Source organism: Atractosteus spatula, chromosome 3 (genome assembly GCF_055471065.1).
Source record: "Atractosteus spatula isolate fAtrSpa1 chromosome 3, fAtrSpa1.hap1, whole genome shotgun sequence".
NCBI classification, from domain to species: domain Eukaryota; kingdom Metazoa; phylum Chordata; class Actinopteri; order Semionotiformes; family Lepisosteidae; genus Atractosteus; species Atractosteus spatula.
Window position 1 is genome coordinate 50,138,172 of NC_142708.1, and position 27,137 is coordinate 50,165,308.

General features: G+C 38.2%; 1 protein-coding gene across 1 annotated transcript; it reads left to right on the plus strand.

The window, feature by feature from the left end:
- Positions 1 to 2,436: 2,436 nt before the first annotated feature.
- ddx4 (DEAD-box helicase 4) lies at positions 2,437 to 24,203 on the plus strand. Its single transcript, XM_088910482.1, has 20 exons — positions 2,437 to 2,460; positions 3,731 to 3,770; positions 5,529 to 5,588; positions 10,430 to 10,483; positions 10,650 to 10,712; positions 10,900 to 10,992; positions 11,075 to 11,143; positions 11,511 to 11,561; positions 11,777 to 11,818; positions 13,561 to 13,605; positions 14,070 to 14,212; positions 15,953 to 16,105; positions 16,673 to 16,827; positions 18,616 to 18,745; positions 19,613 to 19,779; positions 21,328 to 21,473; positions 23,179 to 23,278; positions 23,545 to 23,815; positions 23,894 to 24,001; positions 24,132 to 24,203. Exons 1-20 carry the CDS (start codon positions 2,437 to 2,439, stop codon positions 24,201 to 24,203), a joined length of 1,986 nt encoding a protein of 661 aa, XP_088766608.1.
- Positions 24,204 to 27,137: the final 2,934 nt, after the last annotated feature.

Genomic DNA, 27,137 nt, shown 5'->3' on the forward strand with positions numbered 1-27,137 from the left:
CTTCACAGGTCTTCTATTTCTAAAATACCCTTAATCTAATGTGTGTCGTTTCAAAACTTGCACATGCTTACCTTTAAGCAGTGTCTCCCCAACTTGTTTTAAGAGTTTGCTTCTTAACTGCTCTTAATAGGTGTAATAGGTGAACAGACACAGGTAGGACTGAGAAAGTATCAGACATTCCCACCCTGAATGCTTTTTGAACCTCACGAACCCCCTGAGATTCCAGTTGGTTACGTTTCAGTTAACACGACAGAATCAGTCCGGTCCGAACCTCTATTTCGTACCTCAGTTAACCTTTAAGGGCCTCTAAGTATACAAATGTATCAAAACTTTCATCAGCTGGAAAAAGGAGCAGAGGACAGACACCCCACGACAGGCGTTGAGGACCGATGCGAAACTCGGGAGCAAGATGCTGATAGACGCTCTGCCATTAAAAATTTGGCTCGTGTGTCGTGACGTCACGGTGCCGAGCGGGGAGAAGGACGCGCGCGATTCTGCCCACGTGTTTCGTTCCCGCTGATAATCAGGCTCGGAGCTGAAATACGATTTCTTTCGAGACCGAGTCGCATTGGAAGCAGGAGTGGGGGGGCGTTGGCGAGGAACTATTTCCTTTGAAGTCAATCTCTTTCGATAAAATAACGACGTAAATCAAATCAGTAATCCGTAAGTAACGTGCAACCTAGTATGAATTTCCGTTTTCTTTAAATTGCACCTTTCCGCATGGTGAATATTTTAGTGTAGTTGGATGTCTTGGTACTTTTTCTGTTTTTCTTGTATGTTGGCGTCAGGTGTAGTTCTTGTCATTTTAAAATATTGAATTGCCCTTTCGTCTTTATACAAGCACTTTGACGCCGATACATATACGCTATGCATAATGGTGAATGGGTTTTATTTGCAGATGATTGTTAATTGTTCTAACGCTTTGTCGTTTTTTCTTAAATACACAACGTAAATGGTGATTTTAGTATTGCAGTTGAGTTTGCTCACAAGTCGGGCCTGTTCAGCCTTGGCTTTTTTGGCGCCTCGTTTGGGAGGAAACGTTTTCCCGGGAGTTTCTACGAGACCCCTTAGGTTAGCTCTGTAAGCATGTTATTCGGTGTGTAAAGTATTTTGCGAAGCGATTTCAGACTCCTTCTAAATTAAAGGAGCTACAGTTAAATTGTGTAGTTAGGCCTAATGTATTAGATATATTCTGTAGATGTATTAGATTTGGTTTTCCCCGCCTTTCTAAGGGTTTTGCTGATTGGAATCAGGTGTGTATTCTCGTTTAACGAGAATATTTGAAGCGACTTAAAAAACAATCTAACCGACCAACGTATCACGGTAAGAAGAGATGCACTGCGATGTTGAATGATAATTTAATTTGCTACAAGCGAGCAGCGGAAACGAAAATCATTCCGCCTGCCCACGCGTATCGCCTCCTTCCCTCCAATTGATCAAAAGCCTGCTCTCCGTTCGCACCTTCAGTGATGGCCATGCTTGTGTTAATTGCTCGTTAAGTAAATTAAAAACGACAGAAGACAAAAAGCGCCGCGTCCGGAGCTTAATTTTGACTCGGTGCGAAGACATTTTTTGCAGTACTCGCTCCGCGAGTCCAGATACAATCAGGAGAGGGTACCGAGAGGTGAACAGATGCACCATAAGTAGTTTGCCGTTGGACTGAGGGTGAGGATCCCCGATTCAAAACCATTTTCCCCGAACTCCCCTGTTTCACCTCGACTCTGCACCGTGATGGACGTTGCTTTTGTTTTCTTATTTTTTATCCGTAAAAATAAAACGATTTTATATGGCGCCTTCTCAACAACAAAAAAAAAAAACGAGAGGGGATATGAATCTGATGTTTTGCTTTGGCAGGGCTGTGTGAGCCGTTTCTGTTGCAATCTTCCAGAACGTGTCATGCGCGATTGTCCTCATTCTCTGCAGTCGGTTTCATTCTTGTATAGCGTCTTTGCATGCGTTGCACACAACAAAAATGTATAGAAGGCGAAAAGGAGATTCCAAAAAGTGCATACATTATGAAAGTACAAGAATTGTAAGGTGTTGAAGGCCATCGAGAAGAAGTCAGTCTTCAGGCGAGATTTAAAAATATCAGTGTGAGGGTGTGTTTTAGATCTAGTCGGGAATTGTGCCGGCGAGGGGGGTGGGTGGACTACTGCTGAAAAGGTTCAGTCCCCCTAACAACTAATGTGAAGGTCTAATAATACTAGTATTTATGGATTTTATTTGGTTTATGAAGCACCGTTCCAAAACTTAAGGTTGCTGTACATGGTGATAGAAAGAAGAGGAGGAGCTTAAAAGCCAGCCAAAAGGAGCTAGTACATGTATAATACACGAGAGTTTGATTTCCCTGAATGTGAATAATTGCTTGAAGTGGATGTTATCTATTGCAATATAAAGTTGTTTTGGTTTCTTTTCTAGCACTTACCCTGAGAAAACATGGAAGACTGGGAGGACAACGTGGTAAGTGATCTTAATGACAGAATCAGAATCGTATGTTGCATGCACAAGAAATTGAGATCTGCTGTCTTGGTGTGAAAACAAAATAAAAACAATATACGCAGAGGTCCACAGGTGTGTGTGTGTGTGTGTGTGTGTGTGTGCACAGGTAGCGTCTGCCTGACGTACGTTTTTTAAACGGATGGTGTCCTGGATGAGAGGAGTCAAACTCCACTCTTTTGAGTCTGTTGACCTGAAGATTGTTGACACACCATGCCAGCAGACATTCACTTCCCTTTTGTTCATGGTTTAGTCTCCTTTACTGATAAGAGCCACCAGGGAGTGTCACCTGCAGACTTTAGAGTGATGTACAGTCGTTGGTATACAGGGAGTCAAGTAATGAGGAGAGCACCAGTGCACCTCAAGGCTCATAGATGAGCAGTCTGATAAATAAGAGCCCATCCGCACATTACCTTTTAATTGTGAAGGAGGTGATCCACTGGCAGGTGGGGAGGGAAACATTCAACATTCAGGTGAGACCATTTATTGTGGAGGAGTGCTGGGATGAGGGTGTTGAATGCAGAGCTCAGATCAACAAAAAGGAGTAGCATGTTCCTGAAGTTTCCAGATGTTGCAGGATATAGTGGAAGCGAATATTAACAGCATCACACACTGACTTAGTGGCTGTAGGCACATTGTGGGTCATGATATGAAGCTGATTGTTTTAAGGTACCAGAGTATCAAGAGCTCAAAAGTTTTCATTATGACAGATGTAAGTGAAACTGATCTGTAGTCATTAAAACAGGTTATTCTGTCCTTCTGATGCCGTTCTTTTATAACTTTAAACTTTCAAGTGGAAGTCTTGGAAGAATTAAGGCAAACCCCATATATAATCTAGGCTAAAGATCAGCCCTGGTTTTTTGGAATTTATTTTGGGGTGCACAATACATTGGGGTGTATAATACGTTTTCCATTTTCAAAACTTTAACTTGGCTTTGACAGAAAATGCATTAGATATGCCCCTCCTTATATCAAAGGCTAAAAAATATTCTATCACTGAAATTAAATTGAGTGATTTGAAGCAGCTTTAGGTTTGATTTTAAAAATTAATTTGACAGTTGTCATTTAAATGCAAGAACTTTCCATCTTAAAAACCAGGGACAGCTACCTAAAGGTATCAGAAAGTTGACTTAATTCAATTTAAGGTGTTAGTGTTTTGTCCAGCTGGAAAACGGTAATAAATAATAGTAATGAACAGTATGAAGGTTGCTTATGATCTGATGTCTCTTTGCAGGACCCCGTGCCCCAGAGTGCTTACAGTGCATTGACAAATGGTAGGTAACTGCAGACAATCAATGAAGAAAATTGTGCAGGAAAGTGACTGGTGTTCCTGCTGTTAAACAGCTACCAAAAAGTATAAATTTGTAACTTGGGGATTTGCAGCAATAAAAGCCTGAAACCCACAACCCACTGAAGCTCAGCAGGTGTGAGTCTGGTCAGTACCTGGATGGTAGACCTCCTGGGAAAACTAAGGTTACTGCTGGAACAGGTGTTAGTGGGGCCAGCAGGGGGCGCTCATCCTGCTTGTGTGGGTCCTAATGCCCCAGTATAGTGATGGGGACACTATACTGTGAAAAGGCGCTGTCCTTTGGATGAGACGTAAAACTGAGGTCCTGACTCTCTGTGGTCATTAAAAATCCCAGGGATTAGGGGTGTAGCCCTGGCATCCTGGCCAAGTTTCCCTCTGGCCTTGACCAGTCATGGTCTCCTAATAATAATTCCTATCTCTGAATTGGCTTAGTCACCCTGTTCGTCTCCACACTAATAGCTGATGTGTGGTGAGCGTTCTGGTGCATTATGGCTGCCGTCGCATCATCCAGGTGGATGCTGCACATTGGTGGTTGTAGAGGGGATCCCCATTACCTGTAAAGCGCTTTGAGTGGAGTGTCCAGAAAAGAGCTTTATAAATGTAAGGAATGATTGGACTAATTTGAGTTTTTGAGATCTTGAATGGATTTCACTGAAGTGGAAAACAAAGTACATGTGAGACATTCAAAAATTTTCCCTTTGCAGGTTTGATGTCTGCATCTTTAGAACCCCTTAACTCAATTTTGTGCAGCTTAAGTTGCTTGCTAATTTTCATTCTGTGATCATTGTACATGGGCCATGTCCCTTTGCCAAAGAATGGATGTTACTTTTGGAGTTGAAAAGTGGTTCTTAAGGCAGAATTTCTAATAGGACATGTTTGTCAATATCCTCCATCGTCTTTCAGCTATGTCCAAACCTCTTAAAGGTTTAACAATTTGTGTGTTGTGAAATATTCAAATACCAAATAAATACTGTTGTCTTGAGCAGTTGTATTCATTTTTCTTAAAACTATTTACAGATTTAATTTTTACTTCGCTTTTTTTTGCAGTCCTTGTTATTTACAATTAATTCTCTTTTGATAGTGGCAGAATGCTACCCCCTAGTGTCCTTTTTCCCATACCACAAGTTAATTGCTGAACTATCTGAAGTGTAAATGTCAACAGTCGTTATAATCATAAAGTGATTTCACAATTGCTAAATACATTGGTAAAGTTTCTGGTCACATTTTCTGTACTCTAGAGATTTTATTAAGCAGTTATTTCTATTTCTGTGGGAAATGTAATCCAAATCAGAAGTCCTGTTCAGACATCAAGAAAATTACTGTTACCAAGTCCTATATCCTCTAGTATTTGTAGAGCCCCACTTGTGCCTTTATTTGAGCTTAATTTTCCGTTTTTTTAAGTGTTTTTCAAAAAGCTTTCCAAGGGGTTTTCATGAGTTTCAGTTTTAGAATGGTTTAAACATTGACAGGGCACATACCTTATTCCAAAAATGTATGAAGATCCGTTAACAAAGGCTTGTGTTCTGCACAAGAATGAAGAACTTTCCTCAAGTGTCAAAGTAGAGCTTTATGCCGAGTTGTTTTTGCTACCGTGTTTGGTCTTTTTCTCTTTTTTTGGGAGAAACAAGAAGAATCCCAGATTCGGTTAGTTAAAACAAGTGGACAGAACAGCATGTTTGTATTGTGGAGATGTCTCATGTTGACAGTTTTTTCTGTTTTGCAGGTAATGAAACAAAAACCTGGAATAGCTTCTATTCAGATAGGCCTTCTGACAGTCAAAATGGTAAGTTTTTGAAAAGAAAAACCATTCACTCCAGAGACCTGCCCATAGAAGAACAAGCAGGCCATTTGTTTCTCCTGGTTTGTGTGATGGCAGCATGTTTTGATCCAAGAACAGATGCTGTGCCAGTTGCTGTTCTTAAATATCAGAAGTGCAATAAAAAGGCAAATTAATTTTCATGAATTTGAGTGTTTGACCCCAAGCCTGTGTGCAGCTTTAAACTGTCTGCATGGAAGGTGATGTAAGAGTTTCCTAGAAAAGGAAATCACTTTGTCAATTGTTTAGTATTAATAGGTAATTAAACCCTTAATATGTAGTTTTGTCAACAACTGCATCATAGGAAAAAACACCTATTAAGTTATCTTTTCTAATCATTTGGTTGATTTACTTACATCCAGCTCCTGAATCTTAATTCCAAACATTCATAGCTTGCAACAGTCCTCTTAAAGCAACACTTCTCCCGATTGTTTGATACCACCAAGTCAAAGCTACCTTCATAGCCACATTTTAAATTTCCAAAGCCCGAAGATGACCAGAATTCTTAAAATGGAGTTTGTGGTTAGGGCTCTAGATTAAAAAAAAAAATTCAGGTATTTTTCAGGACATTTAAATTTAATGAAACGGTTCTTTCCTTGGCTTCTGCCTTTGGGAAGATTTTTTTTTTAAGTAACTGTTTTGTTGCGTACTAGAAATTAAATGTTTTTCTGGTTTCGTTTTTAGGTGCAAATTAACTACAGAAATGTGTCAGTGCTATGGTAGCTTAGCAGCACAATACTACCTTTTTGTTTTTCTTTGTTTATCAGAACAAAGAATGTTTTTTAAATTCTTTTCTCTTCAAATGGATTTAATGCTTTACATTATTGCTGTTGGGGTAGACTTGTGGTATAGCTGAACATTTATTCCACCTATAAAACTGTGTTCTGCCTTAACCTTTTATTTCTGACAAACATGTTTAACATCGCTGTTGGCTAAACAGTACTACATTAAGACGTGTACATGGATTTATCATCTTTACCCCTTCATGCGTCTTGAAGTCATAAGGCAGAATATTTTTTTCTTGTGAATGTAATTTGCATATCGGATACCGAACAGTGTGACCTCTAAACGAAACATGCCTTTACTTGACGTATCCACACCTGGTTTTGGTGTTTTTCCCTAGTAAACAGATGTTATTTTTTGTCGTGAATCAGCTTGACTTGTTTGTTTTAATTGGCATCTTGGCTGCTGTAGTTTTGGTACTGACAAAATATTTCAGATTTTGTACTGGCTTGAATTAACTATGTGGAGTTGGTTGCATGAGACTGCTGTGTTTCAGTAAGTCAGGGTTCCCATGGTCAGGAAAAGTTTGGGAAAATGATAAAATATCCATTAAGTTTTGGCAAAGTCGTAGAATTTTTAATTGACCCAAAATTATCATAGCTCTAACATGTAATTTTGTTTGAAAGTTAGTGAACTTTTAAAAAGAGGCTGCAGCCTTGCCATTGCTAACATTATAGTGACCCGTAAGCTAGCCTAGCGCCCATGTCAACATTATAATAATTGCTTAAACTTATATAGTGTTTTTCTGGACACTACACTCAAAGCGCTTTACAGGTAGTGGGGACTCCCCTCCACCACCACTAATGTGCAGCCCCCACCTGGATGATGTGACGACAGCCATAATGCACCAGAACGGTCACCACACATCTGCTATCAGTGGGGAGGAGAGCAGAGTAATGAAGCCAGTTCAGAGATGAGGATTATTAGGAAGCCATGATTGGTAAGGGCCAATGGGAAACTTGGCCAGGACGCCGGGGTTACACCCCTACTCTTTTCGAGAAGCGCCCTGGGATTTTTAATGACCACAGAGAGTCAGGACCTCGGTTTTCTCATCCGTGGGACAGCGCCTGTTTACAGTAGTGTCCCCGTCACTATACTGGGGCATTAGGACCCACATGGACTGCAGGGTGAGCGCCCCCTGCTGGCCCCACCAACACCTCTTCCAGCAGCAACCTTAGTTTTTCCCAGGAGGTCTCCCATCCAGGTACTGACCAGACTCACATGCTAAGCTTCAGTGGGCTGCCAGTTGTGAGTTGCAGAGTGATATGGCTGCTGAATGCTGGGTAAATGTGTTTTCAGTGACCTCTGGTAAGCAGATGAAAAATTCAAGCTATGGCTCCAAAAAGATGAAGACCCAGGATGTGTGAGATGTAAATTATGTGGGGAAAATTGACGTGAAGAATATGGGTGAAGCTGCACTAGAAAGTCGCGTGAAGGGTAAAAAACAGGTTGACAATGAGAAGGGTACAAGAGAAACAAGTGGAATCGGCAACTTTTTCAACTCCTCTGCAGCTAGTGCAGCGAAGGCTGGCACGATCACCTCACGCAGCGAGACAGACAAGCAAACAGATGTCTAACGATGTACTTCCTGCTGAAGTGTTGTGGGCGCTGAAAGTCATTGATTGACATAATTCGTACAAATCGTGCGCCAGCGTTTGGCAGCTGTTTAAAACAATGTTCTGTGACCGCGAAATCGCAGCTCAATTTTCTTGTGAAACAAAATCCGCATGTTTTTCCACTACCAGAATAGCTCCCTATTTTAAATTGCTGTTTGTCAGAGAAGTGTCCCGACAAGCAGGATATACCCTGCATTTTGATGAGACTCTTTTTTGCGCACTGCAACTCATGAAAATGGATTTACACGTGAGGATTTGGGATGGCGGAGAAGTGAAAGCTAGGTACGTAGGCTCGTAGTTTATGGGGCATGCAGCTGCTTGAGAGATTATAGAGAAGATGCACAATGCGCTCTCAGAGGGTGGACCAAAAAAATCCATTGACTCCCAAATGACACTTTTCAATATTAATATTGCATTTACCATGTTCAGTTTGTCAAGATGTTGAGGTACTCAAGTTATTAAGACAGAAAATAGCTTGTGTTAACGCAGTGAAGCATTTCAAGAATGAAAAAGGCCACATTTTCCTTACTGATGAGGAATGTTCTAGGAGTAAACATGCTGTTCAGGTAAAAGGAAAGTAGTGCTGTGCAAGAATGTTTTTCAAATGAAAATTGTTTAATCTATAGCAACTGTAGGCACTTTTTTATTTTTTTGATGTTTTTTTGTACAAATTTCCTATGAAATAAATCATAAGGGTGACCTTACACTTGGATATATTTGTCATTCTGTAAGTTGTAGTCCACATTTATGCTCAGTGGTATTGAACTGGCCTACATATTTTTCCTCTAGCCCAAGCTCTTGCACACCTGCAAGAACTAATCATCAAATCGCCAAACCCTTGGTTGAATCAGGTGTGCAAGAGAGGACAGGGGCCCAAGGAATGAATGAAATACCACTGCTCTAAATCCTACAAATTGTTATAACAGTTGTAAGGCCATCTGTGTCATGGAAGTGCAGAAATAGTCATGGAACTGTGGTTAGAAGCTATGGAAAAGTTTTGGAATTTTGTTGGTAAAATTGAGTGGGAACCCTGGTAAGTGTTTAGGGTCGTGGGAGAGCCCAAGTAGGAATTGAAAGGGCTTCTGCCTTCTGTTTCACAATACAGACTTATCCCTAGCAGTTCTTTTAACAAGCACAATAGTTTTATACTCCCGCATTTTTTTAATTGGAAATATCGTTTATGTAATTCACAAATGTTTGAATTATTTTTTTAGTCCTTATAAGCCTTTTTAGTTTGATACTGTTTTTAATTTTGGTTAACGAGTATTTTGTTTTCATTTTCATTATGAATAAATGAGTGTTAACTTTCATATTCTTTCTTTTGGCATGCTTTCTGCATTAATAGTAAAGGTTTCATAATCCACATCCCTTTTTTTTTAAATGTTGTACATGCTGGATTTTTTTTTTAGCGTCTTCGGTTTTAGCATTTATTATCATGGCGGGGAAAGTAGATTAACTGGCTATCTGTTAAGATGTAATATCCTATGTTAAGAATTGTATAACATCTGGAATCTCCCATTTTGTTACATTTGTAATTAACTTTAATTGTGGATATTTGTCAACACCTGAAGGCTCAAACTGAACACTAATGGGTGAAAGCTTGTCTGCATAAACTTAACATTCAAAAATATTGATTGCATCAGTTTTTGCTAACTTGAGTCGGTCCTTGATGTATGCACATTTAGAAGTAACTATAGCTGCAAGACTTTCTGTAGGAATGTTTACCAGCTTTGCACACCAGGACAGGGCAATTTTCTTTCCTTATTCTTTGCAGGGAGGCTTAGGTTCTGCCAAGTTGGTTGGGGATTACTGACTGCAATTTTCAGGTCCTGACGCATCTCTTTTGTTGAATTAATGTCTGAATTGTGACTGCACCACTCAAGGACGTTCACCTTTTTTTTTGTTTGTGTTATTCTCCTGCTGAAAGATGGATTTTTCTCCCCGTCTTAAGTCTTTGACAGACTGAAGCTTTTCCTGTCTCTTACTCTTCCACTTTCACCTCAATTGTGACCGCACCCTAGTCCCTGCTGGTGAATTTATGGAAATAGGTGTTTATTCAGAAATCATGTGAGCCGCTGCAGATCAAGTCCATTCAACGTATTGTGTGGCCTGTCAAAAGTAATTCTGTGCATCGTTACTAACGGTAAAGGGAGTGAAAGACTTATTTGAACAGTTTTATTTTTTGGTGGTGTTTAACCTTTCATTGGTGTTCGGTCTGAGTGTTCAAATTTGGTTCTAAGTATTAAAATTTAAAATCTAGGCATGTATATTTTCTAATGCAACAAAATGCAATGTGAGTGGAAGGAAGTGAGTATTTTGAAAAAGTACTTCTATTACAGTTATTCAGTATTGCATGAAAAAGGCCAAGGGTGTATTTAATTCAAATTTGCTATTTTCTTTTATTGTTAGATAATGAGAGCTCCTGGAGCAGTAATGTAAGAGGTGGCTTTTCCAATCAGAGAGGTAAGTAATGCTGCCCTTTTCAAAATGAGCTACTTGTATTGAGTTGCTATTGTAAGAATCTTATTTTGAAGGCAGTTTTTTGTTTTTGTGCAAGACCATTGTTCTTGTTGGTAATTTGAAGGGTTTGGGCTTCATTTTAAAACTTTTTGTAACTTTTACTCAATAGGTGGCAGAGGATCCCAGAGAGGAGGTGGAGGGGGAGGAGGATTTAGGAACTTTAACTTTGCAGGTATGTTTGTCCTCAATCAGAAAACATGTCAGGTGGTCATCTTTATCTTAAAGTGGCGTAATTTAAATTTTATAGAGCCGAATTAAGTTGGTTTTATATGTAATGCATAAAGAAAACGTTTAATTGGGGTAGGCAAGATTTGAATCACATTTTGGAATCAAATGTTCAATTTGATTTAATTTTGCAGGGTACAGAGGTAGCTCTTCCTTTGAGTCCTGCAGTGAGCAAGAAAGAGGTTTTCGCAGGGTGGAGAGTGGAGGCAGAGGAGCATTCAGAGAGGGTAAGGTAGTATATATGTTTCACAGCTATCGTTTTTGTTTAAACATGGCATGACTGTTTCATTTTTTTCAACTCTTGCCTAGACAACAGTGGTCGTTCCAGCTTCTCGGATGAGTTTGGAGGAAGAAGTGGAGGATTTGGAAACATTCTGTGTGGGTTGGCTTTTGATATTTTGTCCTTTGCAATGAGCATTCAAATGGTTTCCGCTTTTCTTTATGAATTTGAAAATGTAGCTATGGCTTGTGATGTTGATTTCCATTAATGGCTCAGAGCCTTCTGTAGAGAGAGCACTTTTTCATTCATGCTAATGAAGCTTCAGTGCAGCCTCTGAGTCGCTGTGGGCTTTCAGCTGTGCATAGGAAATGAGTTCCTTAATTTTGGAAGTGGGTTGTCTTTGTTTTTCTGTTTAATGTCTGTAACCGTATCACTGTTTGTAGTACTGTTAGTGTTCAGGAGTAATGGGTGTTGCCATTATGAAAAGACCCAATGCTGGACCTCACTGTTTGTTTCCCATCACAGGTGCGGAGGAAGACAGAGGAGGTGTGCGGTTCGGACGTGGACGATCCCGAGGTGAGAAATTTCATCTGGGATGCTGGATCTCGGTCTGTAAGCCCTGTTCTTGGAATAGAGGAATTAATCTTAAATTCAAGTTTTAAAATGGTGGCATTTTTTTAATCTGTTTTTTGAATGGATTTTTATATTGCCTTCGGTGTCCTAGTTGAAAGTATTACCAGTGTAAATGACCCCTGACCAAGCTACCGAGTTTTCACCTTTTTTTTTCTTAGGTGGTTATAGAGGAAGGGATGAAGAAGTTTGTGCTGAAAAAGGTATAAACACTTCAACATGGATGTGAATTGAACCCATTCAAGTTAAACAGGAGCATGACATTCAAAGACATTTTTACATGTTTAGTGCATTAGCTTTGGCAAGGTGTGCTGCTTTTTCTTCCAAGCAGGAAAGGAAACTAAGACATGAGTCATGTTTAGTGACTGTATACGGTGTGAGTAATGAGTAGATCTTTGAGTTGTAAGGTTAATTACTAAGCCCTTCAAAAAACGCATTTGCAAATGTTGGTTCTCCAACCCTGATGCTGGACAGTCTCAGTCCAGATATTGCCCTTAATCGCCAGTTCTTTAAAGAGAACACTGAGCAATTGATCAGTTAAATGTGCCACGTTTCAGTGAAAGGAACTTGAGTCTTTTAAGCACCAAAAAATATTCTGATTTTTGTGCCAAATCTTGGAAGTTACTTAATTAAACGCCACTCGATTCATTGATCTCAATTAAATTGTAATTTTTAGATCTAGACTATATGAAGGCTTCCTATAAAACCTGCTATGCTGAGAGCCCCTAGTTTAACTCATTTCTCAGTCGATTGATCTAGGGATACATCCAGGTGTATCTTGAAATAAGCCAGGATACTGGTTTTAACAGTCACTGGAGAGTCTGGATAAAATTGGTGATTAAGTTGTACGCTGTTTTTATTGATCACCTTTTTAGTAGTGGAGCTGTATAGCTAGTCGTTATTTTTTTCCCCATTTACGTAGTTTTACATTACATGGTTTGAAATGCATTTATGATGTGGTGTGTGCAACTTGTGTGATACCCGTGTAGGACCTGAATTCACCCTTCAGGCTTCTGCATAACAAATTTTAGTTTTCAAAGTAGCTGGTCAGTTGTCAGAACTACTGAAACAGTTCCATTTCAGTTTGCGTTTTAAGTACATATTTTATATGTACATATGTAAACGGAAGCCTGAAGAAGTGGTGATGAGATGTATACACAGGATGATAACTTAGGCAAGCCCTACTCCCTACTTGGATAATGATACATATCAATAGATAAGCAGAACACCTTAAAGCTGTTCAGTCTAATAGATGTTTTTTTTTTAAATGACCATTACAGGACTTAAAACGAGAACACTTCAAAGTATATCTTGCTTGGGTTATTGTGGGCAAAGAGTAAATGCTCATTAGTTTCAGTTTAGGCAGTATCTGCTTTTTAAGCCATTAGAAACAAAAGGCTTAGGGACTGCAACTTTGCCTTGAAAGCAGAAAGGTTTTTGGAGTGCCTTTGAGCCGTATGAGCAGAAGTTGCTGGGGTGTGTGACCTTAGGTGTTGACAAGTCTGGGTTCCGCAGGTGGTGGCTTGAAGTCAGCCGAGAGTAGCTTGGGTTAAATGGTCTTGAATTCAATGAGGTGCTGATTTTATGTAGCAGTGACTGCTTGGCTTATTCAGGCCCTTTGCCATTGTGACTTGCAAATAAATCTCTTGACCGCTGACTACGAAATGTGTGATGTTCAAAGCAAAAGTTAAGATGTTGAAGCATTATGCAGCAAAGATTTTAACCCCCCAATTATTTCCTGTAGCTTTCATGTCCAAAATTGTTCCATGTCTCACAATGTTTTTTGACTGTAGGTTTTTGTGATGCAGTAAATATTTAAAATGTTGTGCCACTTTGATCTTTAATGAAAACATGGTTATGCCAACAGGCACATGCCGTCTCTGGGGAAGCTGTTTTAGTTGACTAGACTGGCTTCATGATAAAACCTGTCTTTGCTTCTTTTAAGCATCTTTTCGGTCTGAGAAGGGTATAGAAGATGCAGAGAAAGCAGGTTGGTTTATTTTGTTTTCAATTTTTTATTTTAGTATTGTTTGGTCAGCAAAAACAATTTAGTTTTGGTATAGCAAATCAAATAACTTTTTTGTCCCACATTAATGTTAACGGTGAATTGGCACACTGGTTTCTCTTTCCTGTGGTAAAAAAAAATATTTGTGAATTGTTAATGAAGTCTTATAAAGGCAAAAGTGAATTTTCTTGGTATAAGCTATGCTTACTCATAAGTTGATTTACTAATTATAAGTCTGGACACCAAGGTGTAAGGAAAAAGTTTGTATTGACTGTACTAACCTGGCATTGGTACAGACTAGTTTCTTTCACAAGTTACATATCGCATGATCATCATTTAAATTCTGTGCACTTAATTTAGCTGTGTGGGTTTTTAACTTGGCCTTACTCCTTTACCTTTTTTTCACTTTGGATTTTTTCCTCCATTGTTTTTTTTCCTCATCTTCTAAGCACCCAAAGTGAATTATGTTCCCCCCCCACCTCCTGAAGATGAGGATTCCATTTTTTCTCATTATGAAACTGGGATCAACTTTGCCAAATATGATGAAATCCTAGTGGAAGTGTCAGGTGCTAATCCTCCAATGGCTGTTCTTGTAAGTATTTTTTTCTCCAGCAACAAGTGCCAGTAAACTGGCCTTCCACTCGGCGTTCCAGTGCCAATATTTCCAGCTAGTTTTTCAGTAATTAAGTGCTAATTAGGTGCTTGTGACCATGTACAGGAATGGAAGTGATAGGAAATACAAGTAATTTTTATATCGGATAGTTCTGCCCCAAAATCTTCCATTTTTGGTGTGAAGTCTTCTCCGGTGTGTTTTTCAATCTGGACTACGACATCCCCTGCCTGCTGATGTTTTGATTGTTATAATTTTCATTTTCTGAAGTCCTTTCTATGCATCTTCTGTGTTCTTGTGAAACCTTAGCATCCCAGAAATGTGTATGTTGACTGTTTATCTAAAAAAAACTTTGTAATGAAAAAGGAATATATAAATGGCCTATTGCATCTATATTAATAATCTATATAAAATACAATTTCACAAAAACTATGTTCAGCAATCAAGTGAGCTTTAAGAAGCATTATCAAAGCTTCTTTTGAAAGATATATTTTTATGTAGGGGTGTCATCTAAGTAGCTGATCATTTAGGAAAATTGGACGATTGCAAAGCAAGGGGAGTCTGGGGACATGAGTTTCTGAATAGTTTGAACATTAACTGTAGCCTAGATTCAAGTTTACCTAAAACTGTTGCCCAGATGTGTACAACCTTTATCTGTGTTGAAACGGATTACTAGGATTTCAGTCTGTATGCAACAAGTGTATTGTCAGTCGCGTGTCAACATAGAAGCTTGAAATAGGTAATGTTAATTTACCCTTCTTTTCCACTACATTAACAAGTAGATTAATTTATTGTAGGGAAAAAAAGTCAACAAAGCCCTAGTTTTGTTTTTTGAGGACTGGTCTTTCAAAATTGTGTATCGGAAGAAGGGAGCAGCTGTCCCTCTTGCGCACATGGAAAAGGTTTAGCAAACATTTTATTGATAATTCATTGAGAGCCAGTCCTGTAATTGGTTTAATTAGCTTTTTTTTTTCCTGAGTTGGTCTTTGCCAAATCTGTCTCCATCCACCTAAACTGCATAGCTCTCCCAGTGAATGTTGACTTTATCAACAAAGGAAAACTGTTGGTTTAAATGATGAATGTTTCATTTTCATCATCACCAGCATCGTTTTCATCACTTGTCTAAATGAACATTCTATGACCTGTGCCATAGTTTGCAATATCTCCGTTGCTTCTATGAAGCTACACAAATAAGCACAAAAAAGGACTTAGAACTTGATCTGAGATGGAGAAGAAGGGAGAAATAAGGCTAGATATTGGGATGATTACAGTTATGGGATACATCTGGTTACTTGAAACATCAGCATGCTGATTGTTCTTAGTTCTGAGTTAAATACTTGGCTATATTAAAAACAGTTTTTGAAGTCTGCTGTCATGGCGCTGTAGAAACATCTAAAATAGACATTATGAAATGTAGCAGCATTCTAAATGGGTTTTGGAATTCTTAGGTTAAGCATTTAATTTAGTGATTTAACTGGCCTTGAAACATGAACCTTTATAGTTGTAATGCTTCCTTGGAGGGTATGCCACGTTCTTTAGATAATATTTGATTCTCATGTGACCGATTTACAAGCGTCATAAAACAACTTTTCTACCTGGGACACAAAATGTCCATATTGCATGAATTTAATCAAAACATAGGTTTGGTGTGACATTCATGCTATTCCGTCTTGAACTGGTTGACCTTATCTTTTTTTTTTATTGCTTTTCCCCTTTTCAAAGACATTTGACGAGGCTGGTCTGTGTAACACGTTAAGCACGAATGTCAGTAGGTCGGGCTATGTGAAGCCTACTCCAGTTCAGAAGTATGGCATTCCCATCATTATGTCAGGACGGGACTTGATGGCATGTGCACAGACAGGATCTGGAAAAACGGTGAGGCCTATGTTGTTCATTTGGAGATATCTGATATTATATCCATGCATAATATCTCCCCAGCAGCCTAAAATGTAAGAAGGGTTGCAAAGGAGAAAGTTGTTGAATCAAAAGAGCATAGATGGATTAGCTGTAGGTGAATTTTGATGTACAGTCAGAAACATTTGCATCCAAAACAGTCTATCCAAAGTGCTGTAACAACATTGTTTGGGGAGTTTAGGGCACAGATTTAAGCTGGGCTTCACCTCGGGCAGTGCTGTGGTGCACTTGGCTATTCTTGAAGGATCGATGATGAAGACAGGTTGTCCTTTTGAGTTCATTTGACTATTATAATAATGATGTCCAAAAGATGAAATTAGTGTCAGCTTTGTGCAGTAAAGAGGCATTACTTTTGAAATTTGGGATTCCTGATCTGCTCAAGGGGTCATACAGAGCCGATGAAAATTGTTCATCGATAGATCAGAAGGATATGCTTTTGTCTGGCTTTTGAGTGATTCGTAGGATTAGAATTATAAATGACATTCTGCACAGAAATCAGTCAAAATAAACCATCTGTTTTCATTGCAGGCTGCTTTCCTTTTGCCAATATTGCAAAAGATGATGGCTGATGGTGTTGCTGCCAGCAGGTTTAGTGAGGTTCAAGAGCCTGAAGCCATAATTGTTGCGCCAACAAGAGAGCTTATCAACCAGATTTATTTGGAAGCTAGGAAGTTTGCTTATGGGTAAGTAAACAACTGGGCTTCATAATGCAGATTTAATCAATGCAGGACTTTGAATAGCCAAACCCCTTCTAATTAGGGCTAAACTTTCTCTTATTTATTGTTGATCTGTTAGACTGGCTATTTGACGTTTTGCTATATTAAGGATTCTGCCCATTTTTATCTCCCACTCAAAAATGGTACAGTTGGACATGAAACCCATCACTTCTAGTTTGCGTTTGTCTAAGCCTTATTAAAACTACATTGACTTGGATAGTGATCAGATTGGTCTCCTACTGTATTCTCCATGTACAGTGCCTATACACCCTTTCCAAAGAAATACATTTTTTACACATGAATGAAAAACAATTTCAAGTATTCTGAAAAGTAATTACATATGAGAAGCTGGAAAAATGGGTTGGATAAGTGTACTGTAGGGAGTGTTCCTGTGGCACATGATTTTGTGCAAGTCTACACAAGGATTTCAGTGCAACAATGGATAAATACAAAAATTAGACTCTTTTGTGTTCATTTTGTAAGTGTGGAATTTCAGCCCCCCCCCCCCCCCTTTAGACCAGCTTTAATCAAATTTTATCTGATATGGCCATCAAAAACTTGTGTGCAGAAGTGTAGGCATCCAGTGAATCTAAATGAACGGAAAGTGACCTGTACATGGTACAAAATTAAACCAAACATCATACCGCCCATTTTAAAGCACCATTAGTATTTACAGATTTGTAGATTTTCAAGATAAAACCGTTAATATAGCTTGTGCAAACATTTGGGCAGTGGTTAGCTCTTGGTACGTGGTAATGTGTCCACTGGCAGAAATTACAGCTTCCAAATTTTTGCTTATAGGAAACAAGTCTATTCTTGCTTTTGGAATTTTTCTCACTCTTTTAGCTCAGAAATATTCTTGGGTCTTCTTGCATGCTTTGCACATTTGCAGTCTCCACAGATTGTCAAGAATATTCGGGTCTCGGGCCTGTAAAGCCTTAACCTTTGCCCACAACAGTCTTAAGTATGTAAAAGTATAACTGTGACCAAAATAAAAGTAGATTCAGATAAGTACTTGAACCCCTTATGAAATCCTCTAAGGTATTAACAAAATACTTCAGCATAGGAAGTTCAAACTAGAGGTCACAAGTGGAAACTACCATAAGTTTTACAAGTAAAACAAGAGCAGGAGCCACATTTTTCCTCAGGGTTGTGGGAACAAGTTACCAAGCCAAGTTTTTGAAGCAGTTGCATTAGTTGCTTTAAAAAAATGGCATGATGAGATTGTCGTATTGATTCACTACTATCGGATGGTGTAGATAAGTTGCAAGTAAACAAGCTATTCAGCCTATGCTTCAGTGTGATTACCGAACATGTGTCAAACATTGCAATGCAACCTTTAGAGAGAACTTTTAAAAGGGGTGAAAGGTACTGTTATTTGCTTAGCTCTTAGCTCTGCTGCTGTTTCTGTTCTTGTAAAATCTGTTCACTCCATTGCTGAATGGGTTTTTTCACTTTGTAACATTAATGCATCTCTTCATATGTAAATGCCCTAACGTTTTATTCATAGCCTATAAAATAAAAATGAATGTTTTAACACATTTCATCTACAGATGTCCCTGTGGTTTTAAGAACTTTGGAATTTGGGTTCACTGACTGCTCAGCAGGAGGTGAATGAATTTGAGGTTTTCAGTATTTTATTGACCTTTTGGATACTGGGGTATATTACTTTTGATTAACCCGTACACTTAAAATTTTGGTTTTTGAAACTTAAAACCACTTCCTTTTATTTTATTTTTTCCTGGTACATGTTAGGACGTGTGTGAGACCTGTTGTTGTTTATGGAGGAATAAGCACAGGTTACTCAATCCGTGAGGTGCTGAAGGGATGCAATGTTCTATGTGGGACTCCTGGAAGACTTTTGGATATCATTGGACGAGGAAAGGTAACACTTCAGATTCTTTAGGGATGTTTGTTGAATGCTCTTAATCTGCATCTGCCAACTACTAAGCCCTAGATCACAGGGCCTCGAGCAAATTAATGGCAAGTGCTCAACCTGAAATAATCTCGGAACACCTGAGGTGAAGATGCTCTTGGAGAGTAAGAAATCCTTGTGTCCTTGTTGGATACAAACTGGACTGCAACTTTTATTCAGCTTCGTTCCCAATATTTGACTGTTGGGTAGACTCCTGGCACTTTTTCTGTTGGCCTCAGGCAGTACATCCGAGATGAAAGATTTCACTATTTATTGTCCAACTAGCGGTTGTCCTGTCGTACAGTGTAGCACTATCGATATCGCTATCTAGGCACTGTCGGACAGATCAGTAAGTACTCCCCTATACATGATTGAGTGTTTACTGACATCACAGCTGCTCTAAATATTTTACGTAATATTTTGTTACTGTGTTTACCGACTAGCTAATATTGCTAGAAATGTCTGTTCTTGGGACATCCAAGCACAAACAAAACCCAAGTAAGTTTAATGTTGGTCTAATGCATTATTTTAAGTCCTTGCCACTCAATCAGCCCCAAAATAGTGTACTTCCAGCACGCCTCAACATATTGGTGCTTCATTGATGTATGCAAGCTTGTAGTACGTGGGGGATTCAATAGCAAATATTCAATACTTGAAATTATATTTGCTATAACAAGCACAGGAAATGGTGACTGTGCCTTCTTTGTTTTGGATTCTATCCTGCGAATGACGGCTTTCATACACTGTACTGTCCTTGTCAGTATCATGTCCGTATCCTGTAGATTTATAAAATGTCTTAAAAGCCTTTTGTTTTAATTGAGAATTTTTTTCCCCTAGGTTGCCCTAAGCAAAGTCCGGTACTTGGTCCTAGATGAGGCGGATCGTATGTTGGATATGGGGTTTGAACCAGCAATGAGAAGATTGGTTGCGTCACCTGGTATGCCTCCAAAAGAAGATCGTCAGACTCTCATGTTCAGTGCTACTTACCCAGATGAAATTCAGAGGTAACCTTCCTAAATAATAACTTTACTAATACAAATAATGTAAATTATCTTAAAGTAAAATGAGTCTTGACCATTTAAACAACGTTCTTTGGTGTTTATGCAGCAAATAGCACTTCTCTTCTGTTTGTGTATAAATAGAAAAGGAGGCTAGAAGTATAGAAATTTGTGTTGAGATGGCACTCTGACAAAAGCATTTAAGTCACAGAACATAAATGCTTGTAGAATTGTCAAAAGATCTGTAACTTTGTTAATCTGTAAATGTTTCTTTAATGAATGCACTTTAGTGAATGCACTTGAAGGCCTTTTTTGTGAGTTTGCTGGGTTATCTGCTGATTGAATAATCAATCAATTAAATCAGTTGTTTAAAAGGGACATTGTATACATTCTTATGTGCTTCGATAGTGCAATATTCACAGCTTCACTACTTTTAATAACTTCATTTTATTGCCAGTTACAATTTGTGTGAACTCTGCTTCCTAGTGCATAGCCACCAAAAACTAGGCCTAAATATATATATATATTAGTTCTGAATCTTGTGCCTTTGCCAAAGAAAGAATGCGTAAAACCCAAGGGGGTTTACTTTGTCAAGGGGTTGTTTATAAAGAATCTTAAGTTCAGCATTGATTGATGTATTGTATTTTAAATAAGTGCATCTTTTTTCTAATTGTAGCACAGAACTATTTTTGCTGATGTATTTTTTAAATTTAATATTTGCTTACCCATCATTTGGGTTAAGCAAATATTAAAGTGATTTGTGTTGATTTCCCTGTTTAATACTACTGGATAATCAAGAGCATTGCCTTTCACTATAATGTAACTTTCTCTACTGCGTGGTCATTTTGTCAGTATTGTAAAAATTGTGTATTAAAGTAGATTTTCTCAGACCTGTTACTAAATGTTGGTAACAAAGTAAGTTAATTGTTACAGAAACTTTTAACTAATTTTGAAGTAAGGACAAGATTAGTTTTACAGTGACTTGTGAGCAGGAAAGTCCACATCACATTTCAGTGAACTATTGCCTGTGGCGAGACTACTGGTTTGCGACAAAATGGATAACATGCAGTACTTCTCACAAAGTTCAAGATTTTGTGCGTAATTTTGACTTTGTAGAAATTAGCAATATCAGTTTATTTTGTTATGGAGATCTGCCTTTTCTTGGAACCATTTGAAGATGCTATTGTTGGAGAAAAAATAGCAGTATTCCCAGGGGTTCACAGAAGGTATATGTATTAAGGGAGGAAAAGGAAGTGTACCATGCAGTATTGTTCTTTGCTACTTCAGAGTTTAGATTTTGAATTCAGTTTTTTGACATCACATTTCCCAAACAAGTTTATATTTAGAGGAAATAAAAGGGTAAATTGCTGTGCATTTTATCTAGCCCCCCCCCCCCCCCCCATGATATGGTCAGACATCAGTTATCCCCTTGTCCATAGTTTATCATCCCATGATTAAAGAATTTCTGAAGAGCTTTGCTTCTGCAGTTAGGGTTTGCTGTGAGGCTGGTGATTCCAAAGGCTGACAATCATGTTTTTCCTCTAATGGTTACAGGTTGGCTGCAGAGTTTCTGAAGACTGATTACCTGTTCCTTGTGGTTGGCCAAGTAGGAGGTGCATGTACTGATGTGGAACAATATGTAGAGCAGGTCACCCAGTTTGAAAAGCGAGAGAAGCTTGTTGAAATACTGCAAACTACAGGTAATCTCCATCATCAATACTTAAATGTCCTAGCTGTATCACAAAACTGAAACAGATGTAGATAACTGGGGAAACTGTACATTTTTAGTTCAAATGATATTGAAGCCAAACTTTTAAGTTGCTTAATATATTTCTGATTCTTGATTTATGCTCATTTTGCTTTTTAAATGTTTGTTCGAGTTCGAAAGAGCAATGGAATAATAGTACTCTAGTATAATAATAGTACTTCCCCAAAACAAAACCACTGGCATGTTGGGATTTTGAGGTGTTACATGCTGCCAAGTCTCAAGTGAGTTTTTGTGTAAGATGTATATGCTGTCTGATTAACTTCTGGATACAGTGAATTTAACAAACTTGGTAAATGTCATTCCCAGACAAATTTCCAGAATGAAATTGAGATCTGTTTATTATATTTATTATATTAGGCATTTTTTTATGCATTGAACATGGTACATTTATGGGCATAGAAAAAAATTGGACCTTAAATTTTAAATCTGGAATAAACCTGTTCCTTTGCAACTTCTTGTGACTGACCTGTTTTTTAAATTTCCTTTTGTTGCATTGGCGTCATGTGTACATATGTTGAAACCAAGCAATTTGATACTTGACATGCTCAAAACTGGCAAGACCATGGCGGTCAAACGTGTGAAATTTTCTACATGATTGTCAACAACTTGGGTTTGACCATAGATGCTGAAACAGTTCTTTAAACGATAGTTGTAGTCGGAAAAGTCCACTGGTTTTTCCTAGTGAACGGTTCGTAAGTGATAGAAACAAATAACTACAATGCATTTATACATTTCTTCGATTTTTTTTTTTAGTGTATGGTTATTTGTGAAGGATGCTGTCCATTATGAAATATAGCTTTGAATATGATGTACCAAAGCAGATTTGTTTTATAACCTTATTCTTCTTGGCAACAAATATTGTTCAGTGTGGAGTTGAATGTTTAGAAATGTATGTGCTTGTGATCTCCAAACTGACATTGGCACTCCGATTTCTTTATGAGCAACCCTTTTGGATAAAGTAAATGCTTCTGTGCTGTTCACACTGAGTTTTGTTTGATACAAGTAAAATTCATTTTGAACTTAATGCAGGGGTGGCCAAAGTAAGCTGATGTCCAGTAAATTTTAGCATTAATTTGCTAGGAATCATTTCCTGTTGATTGAGAGTGCTGAGGATGCCATGACAAATATTTTTTTACTTTTTGAGAAACGCCCTGGGATTTTTAATGACCACATTAATTGATTCAATTCAGAGCCCTCAGATTTACACCCAAAATGCTAGCAATGTGGAACTGGTTAGTTTGGTTGCATGTAGCAAATTTAAATGCACAATTAACATGTAGGTCTGTAAACAACTAGCCCCCTAAAAGGATCTTAATCCTGTAAAATTGTTGTACAGTGTCTCCTTTTCATAATTGAATTTAAAATGTAGGTTTGCGTTTATCTGTTGAAATCAAAACAAAATGAAGTTTCTAGATGTTTTAATACACTAACTGGGGTGTGGGAGTAACACTGCAAAAGGGTAACAGCTTTGTACTGTGAGTGTACAGTTAGAAATATTTTAGCTACTGTTCTGGAATGCTGATTATTTTTGTTTAATTCTCCCAAATCGTGATGTTGATATTGTATTTTGCTGATTTTTGAGAAATTCTCAAATTGTTTAATGTTGTATGTATTGTTTTTTGCATAATTTATTGTAGGTAACGAGCGTACAATGGTCTTTGTTGACACTAAAAGAAAAGCAGATTTTATTGCTACATTTCTCTGCCAAGAAAAAATACCCACCACAAGTATTCATGGGTAGGTATTCCTTTTCATTTTGGGAGGGGTGTGAAGGGTAGAAATACACAATGTTTCCAGGATGGAGATTTTAACACTTGTGTGTGTGCTACAGGTTTCTTGAATGTGTTTTAAGCTTTTTTTTTTGTTAGGGGTATGTTAGCAGTTTTACCTTTACAAATTCAAGCATGCCTACGATTGTTTTTTTTGTTCATTTCTGGTAAAACTGCAAATGAGAATGCCTCTACCATTGTAGAAGACTTTTTATGGCATTAATTTTTTTTTAGTGATCGAGAGCAGAGAGAAAGAGAGCAAGCTCTTGGAGACTTCCGTACCGGCAAATGTCCCGTTTTGGTTGCGACTTCAGTGGCAGCCAGAGGACTGGATATTGAGCACGTGCAGCATGTTGTGAACTTTGACCTCCCGTCTTCCATTGACGAGTATGTGCATCGCATTGGCCGGACAGGACGTTGTGGAAATACTGGGAAAGCTGTCTCTTTCTTCGACCCTAATTACGATACTCCTTTAGCGCGTTCCCTTGTGAAGGTTCTCTCAGATGTAAGTTTTTTTCATCTGCTATCCAAAATATTGATGTTCCTCAAAAATATCTGTTGCTGAATTTGATTTTAATTTCAGGCACAACAAGAAGTACCGTCTTGGCTGGAGGAAATTGCATTCAGTGCCCGTGGTACTTGTGGGTATAATCCACGTGGGAATGTGTTTGCTTCAGTAGACACTCGAAAAGTATGTGGTTTTTAAATTGCATGCATATCCTGCTTATCGTTATCCCTTATTTCATAAAATAGGCAAAGAGTCAAAATTGCTGTTTGTAGCTGTAGTAGTTTGTGGTGACTGACAGAATAATTGTCCACAGGCCTCTTTTGCTAAAGAAGTCGCCAGACCGACCACAATTAATGAACCAAACGTGGAAGAAGATTGGGAGTGAGAGCAAGACAGCCCATGTGATCTCCAGGTCAGAAGCAGGAGTTGACTGAAAGCGAGGCTGATGATAACTACGGTAGTGTTTCTAAACACAGATCTAGAAATGGATAAATCCAGTCTTGTGTTAGTGTCATTTTAGTGTTCATTTATTTTTTATTTGAGCTTTTTTTTTTTGATTAACCAGCACATGCTGCCAAATGCCTTAATTTAGTCTGGAGTTTTGTCAGTGCGACACAGTACTTTGGTCACAGGTATGTAAAACCTGTGGGTATAATCTGATTCAGATTTGTAAATCTAAAATTACACATTTCCAGACTAAATGGACATTTTAAAAAAATGGTTTCTGCTATGCTGCTTGATATTTGTTGTTTTTTGTAAAGTAGAATGTTGGTTTATAGAAATTATAAGTTGCATTCAGATGTTTACACACTTCAGTTTTGCTAGATTAACCATGTCACCGATTTATTTAGTAACTTATGGTTGTACTTGGAAAAGTTAAGTCCTTACCTTTTCGTTGTGGTAGAAGTGTCTTTGCATACTTCATATTGCAAAACAGTTTTACTATAAATTGAAATGGTAAAGTGAATCTGTTTTTGAAAGTTTTTTTTAAACAGTGAAGCTTTACAACTCATACTTTGTTCATTTTCTAAATTTCAGACTTGTAATTTGTTTTAAGGTTCTTCCTAAATTGTTTTAGATGTATGGTCTGAACTATAAGGATATTTAAGTGTAGTATCCAACAATGACAAATCTATTGAACTGAAAAATCGAATTCCACATTAAAGTGATTATTCTCTGTTCAGTGTCGCTTATTTATTCTACAAATGTTTGGAACTTTGTACGGGATTGTTTTTTTTTCCCCTCTAACACCATTGGAAATGGATGTTAACTTTGGGTGGAAAATGCTGATCCTAGCCTGTTTAAAAAATGAGCCTGGGGTTACAGAAAACTGTACAACTGAACAGTCCTAACACTGGCCAATGCTCAGTCTTATAGCTGCTTTTGAGGCAATTTAGAAAAAATGAGACATGACCAGCTTGATTTACTTCAAAAGAAGGCCCCCATTTGCCAACTTTTTTCTGAATAAAGAATGTGGGAAATAAAACCATGGCCTTTAAACAAAATGTTAATTATATCTTGGTTTGCTCAAGTATCCAGATAAGCATATCGTATTTGACTGCTGTAGTGATGATTTTCATACCTGAAGCTGTAGCTAAGAAGGGGGGGACCTCATTTCACACTCAGATGACATGTACAGCAACATTTGCAAAAAGTAAAAATGGTAAATACTCTCAAAGAAATGTACTTAAACTCAGAACATGTGGTCCATCCACCCCGCAGTTATAAGTAGGAAAGTCCACTGAAATTCTTAGTGCTGTTAAACAATTTGTGTCACTTGATACTGATAAATGATTTGAGTGCACCACTTGTGGAGTGAGGGGGAATTGAGGCTCCTAGCCTCTGAGAAATTAGCCACTATTTGTTGCACAGCTGTAACGTACACCCAGTAATTTAAAAGATGCTAAAGAGCAATAATTAAATGATTTTAGGACCTGTTAGGAAAACATTAAAGTCACTTAATAGGATATGGAGGTATCGCATGTGTCCGGCGTGAGAGAGTCAGCTGGTGCCTGGATGACGAAGGTAGAAAATGATTCAAACCCCACAACATGAAGGAACCACAAGAACCTTTCATTGTTGGAACCAAGCTGTCAGGGCTACTGAGGTCTTTGGGTTGGCGTCGCATGACCACGCACTTTTATTTTGAGATGTGCAATAGTTTGTGCAACCTGTGTAACCTGCCTATGCTACCAGTCAATTGATCTGCAGGCTTCTGGCTTGTTTTGCTTGCACTTTGAATAGTATAGACATCTCGATCCTGCCCTCTGCTGTTTTGCTGTTGTCTTACCACCATTGGAGTTTCTTTCCATCACCTTAAACCCTAAAGCTCAAGAAGCATTAGCAATTAAAGCTGTGTTTGTCACTGAAGTTCTTTGCCAGGTGCCCCAGCAATCATCTTGCAGGAGTCCCTTAGGTCTCCTTGCAGCCAGGAGTATAGGCATTCAGAACTGTCCATGCTGTGATATTTAACGCATAAGCCATTGTGTTGAAGTCCTTGATTTCAATCTACTTTTTCTGTTTTTTTTTAACATACCTTTTCACTTGTTTGTTTGCTACGGGTAGTATTCCCCTCTTGAAAAATTGTGCTGGATTTAACCTGTAAAGCTTTCATGAATGAACGCTTTGTAAATTTTCCACACAATTGGGGATTAAAGTGGTGGTGGTTTATTTTGGTTTTGGAGATTCAGTCCTGCAGATCTAGTTTGTAATTCTAAGTAGGTGGCTATATCTAGTTAATTGGTTTGAGGACAAGATGAGAATAACAGGAATTCTGATCTTGAGTATCTGGCAATAGCTTATTTTGAGTGTTTTGAGAGCCTACATGATAGACAACTTTAATCTCACTGACCTGTTCTGAGGAGGACTTTGTTCTGTTTATGAAGGTATTTTTTTCCTTTCAAACCTTTCACAAACCCAAGTGCTACTTTATGCTAGAAAGACTGGCACAGACATTGGTCTCTAGAAACCTAGGTTTTCACTGAGCAATTCTGTTTGAGCTGCACATAACTGCCCTGTAACAAAAGTGAAAGATTGTGTAGAGTTAACAGTTTAAGCAGGTCCTAAATTATTCAGTCTTCCTTAGTGAGCTTTACATGAACAACAGATGTTTTCTAGAATCATCTCATAAGGTGAAATTGAGTTGAGCACAGATTTCCTGTATGGTTTTGTCCCAATTAACTAGAAATTTGATTGACTTATACCTTTATGAATGTTATGTTTGAGTATCATTTAGAAATAGTACTGGAGATAAAGAAAGGGCAGGCATGGGGTCTATGAGGAAATGGAAGATACAGTAGGAAGAGTTTCTAAGCCCATG